The 4944-nt window shown below is 31.8% G+C and overlaps 1 protein-coding gene across 1 annotated transcript; it reads right to left on the reverse strand.

The window, feature by feature from the left end:
- Positions 1–3848: 3848 nt before the first annotated feature.
- On the reverse strand, positions 3849–4944 carry LOC125601276 (zinc finger protein ZAT11-like). The gene has a single exon (XM_048773539.1). It carries the CDS (start codon positions 4480–4482, stop codon positions 3943–3945), a length of 540 nt encoding a protein of 179 aa, XP_048629496.1. The 5' UTR covers positions 4483–4944; the 3' UTR covers positions 3849–3942.

Genomic DNA, 4944 nt, shown 5'->3' on the forward strand with positions numbered 1-4944 from the left:
ATCATAGGTTAGTTTTGCATTTGACTAGATAATTTCAGAAGTTTGACTTCCCCAGACGACTTACATTTCAGTCGTCTGGCAAAAATTAAAATAATAATATTTTTTAAAAAGTAGACGACTTACAGTTAAGTTGTCATAGGTTAGTTTTGCAATTGAAAAAAAAAAACTTCAAAATTTAATTATACACAGACGATTTATAATTCAGTCGTCCACGAGACGACTTACTTGTAAGTCGTCCAGGATTTTTTTCCGAGATTCTGGTCAAACCTCGTAAATCCTAGACGACTTACATTTCAGTCGTCTCGTGGACGACTGAATTATAAGTCGTCTGTATATAATTAAATCTTGAAATTTTTTTTCAATTGCAAAACTAACCTATGACGACTTAACTGTAAGTCGTCTACTTTTAAAAAAATATTATTATTTTAATTTTCACTAGACGACTGAAATGTAAGTCGTCCAGAAAAGTCAAACTTCTGAAATTATCCAGTCAAATGCAAAACTAACCTATGACGACTGAAATGTAAGTCGTCTAGCTTTTTTGGAGTTTTTTTTTAGCCAAACAATAGTAGACGACTTATTTTTCAGTCGTCCGAAATAACATATTTCAAAGTCAATTGCAAAAATAACATCTACGTTGACCAGACGACGTATAGTTTAGCTGTCTGGACAACTTAGATTGAAGTCGTCCGCGTCTTCTCCGCTAGTTTTTAAGTCTTCTACGTTAGTTTTTGAATAACAATTGTATTTTTAAGAGTGATAAGTAACTTCAAGATATGTAAAACTCATATTTACAAAATATGTTCTCTCCCTTAGTTTTACTAAATTTGACTAAGTTTTTCAACGCAAACTTATAATAAAATATGATATGCTTTGACTAGTTACTATTGTTTGTTTCCATCTCTTAAGTATTATTGTTATAGACAATAATGATGACTATTGTTATGAGTTGGAAGAAGGGTTAAAATGCTTCTTAAAATGTTGTATCAATATAAAGCTACCAACATTCTTGTTTATTAAGATGAGAAAAAGGTCATTGAAGTTTATTATTGCATATGAGAGATCCAAAGATAAGAAAAAGGCTACTGAAGTCTATTATTTCATTGATTTGTAAATGTGTAAACACATTGTTAGCACATTTAATACATCTTGGAAAACATTATTACTGATTTTACAAAAAATTAACAACTAAAAGAGTAGACATGCAATTCACAAAACAGACCACAAACAAAACTATTATAGATCATTCCTCTACAAAGACAAGCTTGGATTCCACTTGAGTACACAAGACCACACGACTTTTAAGAAGTCCAGACGACTTCCAGGAAGTTCAGACGACTTTGTCAGAAGACTTTTAGGAAGTTCAGATGACTTCCAGACGACTTTACAGGAAGTCTAGACGACTTTACAGGAAGTCCGGACGACTTTACAGGAAGTCCAGACGACTTTGTCAGAAGACTTCCAAGAAGTCCAGACGACTTCCAGACGACTTCCAGACGACTAACAGGTAAGTCGTCCAAGAAGTCTTCCAGATCTGAAAAACCTGCATATCAAATCCAGATCTGAAAAACCTGCATATCCAAAAACGTTCAAATGACTTAAAAACAGAGAAAATGAGTGGAAGATTAGATAAATCTACCTTTACAAAACACACAAAAATACATATCTAAAAAAAATAGATCTACCTTTAAATTAGTGGAAGATGAGTACCATCTGATTAAAAACCTGCAAAAGAGATAGATTAGTAAGAAAGACATGAGACAAAACTGAAAAATTCATATAAAGTTTGGTGTTATCAAGTCAAAGAGATTAGAGAGAGGTTGGAGAGTTTTAGAATGATGAACATTACATTTTTGTTGCAGTCATTTGAGAGGAAGAGAGAGAATGTGTAAATTTTTCTTTATATATGGAGACAAAAAATCCAATTAGGTTAAATATTTTTGACTCAGACGACTTCCTGGACGACTTACATTTTAGTCGTCTGGTGAAGAAATTAAAACAGACGACTTACATGTAAGTCGTCCAGAAGAGTTTAATATTTTTAGCGGGAAATTAAATATTTTTAGCGGGAAACTAAAATAGAAGACTTTCCAGACGACTTACAAGTAAGTCGTCTAGTTTAAATTATTTAAGCGGGAAAATAATTTTTTTAAAAAATTTTAGGCGGGAATATTTGGACGACTTACATGTAAGTCGTCTGTTTTAATTTCTTCACCAGACGACTGAAATGTAAGTCGTCCGAGTAAAATGATCCGGTTAGGTTAAAACGTACATTGGTAAAATTAAAGGTTCAGTACGATGTGGACGACTGAAATATACGTCGTCTGAGTAAATTATTCAACAGACGACTGAAATATAAGTCGTCCACACCCTAAACATAACTCCTAAACTTAATTATCTAATTAAAGACTTCATAAAATCAAATCAAACTTGAAAAGTGTTTACTATACACATAAATAAACACATATAGGTGAAAACTAATTTTTGAAAAAAACATTTTAGTTTTCCAAAATCTAACCCTAACAATACATACAATACTACAACATATGTTTGCCAAACTCCTAAACCAAAGTATTTCATGATTCACTATTTCCACTCATCTATCTTCAAAACAAATCAATTTTATCATATCTTAATTTATATCACTTAAAACTGTTTATAATTACTTGATTTTTATTTTTCACGCATCAAAATATTTTTTTACAAGATTTATAAATTATTTTTAAAATAAACCGGTACCAGACGACTTACACTTCAGTCGTCCAGACGACTTCCAACATCTCAGACGACTCAGACGATTTACTAGGGCTATATTCGTAAAAATGGCTTATGTTTTTTTGTTTGGTCACAAGAGACTGAGCTGTAATTTCACTAGGCTTTTAGGTTAGTTTTGCATTTGATTCAAGTTTGGGTATAGGTTTGGGGTTAAAATCAAGTTGTGGGTTAGTTTTGGCAAAAACCCCATTTTTTTTATTAAACTAACAAAAAATTTAATTATTAATGTTTTTTTCATTTTTTTCTTAAATAAAAGATATTGAATCAACTAATGTGGCTAAAGTATATATGACAATTAATAATTTTGAATAATAAAGATTTGATAAAAGTAGTGTATCCTCTATCATTTTTGTTTAGTTTTAAATTATTAAAATAAATTAAACATTCATGTTAATAATATAATATAAATTTAGACTTTTCTGTATATATATTTTATTTCGAATTTTTTAAAAATGACTATAAATTACTAAAATTGTTAAAAGTTTCACACTGAATTTTTTGATCCATAGTTTAAGATAAAAATGATTACAAAATCATATAAATCGGAAGTATTATTTAATAAATATTTTTTTTTGAACATATTATTTAATAAATATTAAGGCTTTATAGTTTAGAAAATATGATTGATCTATAATACTACTACCAAGGCTTCATAATTAATTAATCCAGTTCACTTTGGTAGTATACTGATCGTTTAGAAAATATGAAGTTTTAAATCATGATATGTATTAAATATGCATTTTTGGTTACGAAAGACCTATAGGCTATAAGTATAGTACTACGAGGAATACTCTTCAAAAAGAAAAAAATAAGCGAATGTCATTAGTCACATGTACGCAAATTTGTAGTGACAAATCAATATTCTATCATCATGATTTGGGCGGACAGTTGTTGAGGTGTTTGGCAGAGTTGAGCCCAACTTTTGGCCCAGTAATGAACTAATGATCATGTTATACTTGTTGCAGGAATGGAAATACTTCATATAACTTTTTCTCGTACAATTTTTTTATTCGGTAAAACCCTACAACGTGCACAGATAGATCGTTCTCTTACATGACAAACAACAATGAACATAGCGTTTGAAATAATTAATTAAAAGAATGGGAGAATAACAGTACAGAAGAATTTCAATAACCTACATGATTGATGAACAGAACAAAGAAAAAACTAAACAACAAACTTCATATCTATGTTTGGGAAAAACGTCTTCCCAAAAAGAATTTCAAGATCATTCTCTAAGGGAGTTAAATTCAAATCCAAAGACAAAACCCTCTTGCTACTACTACATCGTTTCAGAACCGGCATGTTATGAATCACAGGAGAGATGAGCTCCGATGGCTCCACCATCATGCTTGACCTATGCCGTCTCATGTGACCGCCTAAAGCCTGTCCGGTCCCAAAACTCTTACCGCATATTGTACACTCATGGGCTTGAGTTCCTTCTTTGGTAAGATATTGTTTCACCACCTTTTGGTCAACGGTTAGCTTTGGCTTCTTATGGCTTGCACGGTGGCCACCAAGGGCTTGAAACGAAGAGAATCTCTTGTTACATGTTTTGCATTCGAACCGGTTACTTGAATTGCTCTCGGCATATTGATTCACGCCAATCTGTTTGACCATGGAGGAGGTTTGAGATAGTATCATTAGACATTTAGCAATGTCTAGATTCTTGATGGACTCTTCGAACTCAGATCGTTCTCTCTTCATATTATCTTTCTTTTTTGGTAAGATTTTAAGAAACAAGGAAGCAAAGTAAATTAAGGATAGAGTTTTCTTTGTTCACACAATGAATTGAGAGCGTTTGTAATGAAAGTTGAGAACATAGGGGTAATGTATATTTATAAGAGCTTGAATTTCTTGTAGTTTGAACAAAACAAGTCGTCTAAACTAATATTCTAACAGCAAGTAGCACTGATTGTTTGACTTGGGACAAAAAATGACATTTTCAATTTCGCCCTTCCACCACCGAACGCAAAGGATACCTACATGGGTTTGACTAAAAAGGGGAATATTGTCTTTTCATGAATTGCACACCACTAAGTTTCTTGCATCTTCGAAACTTCTATTGCTAAACAAAAATGTTAATCATACGAAAAAGAAGCATAGTCAACAAATGTATACAACACAGTATAGATCCAACAGCTTGGTTTCTCATTGACTTGCTTGCCA

The sequence above is a fragment of the Brassica napus genome, unplaced genomic scaffold, assembly GCF_020379485.1.
Source record: "Brassica napus cultivar Da-Ae unplaced genomic scaffold, Da-Ae ScsIHWf_24;HRSCAF=46, whole genome shotgun sequence".
Taxonomy (NCBI): domain Eukaryota; kingdom Viridiplantae; phylum Streptophyta; class Magnoliopsida; order Brassicales; family Brassicaceae; genus Brassica; species Brassica napus.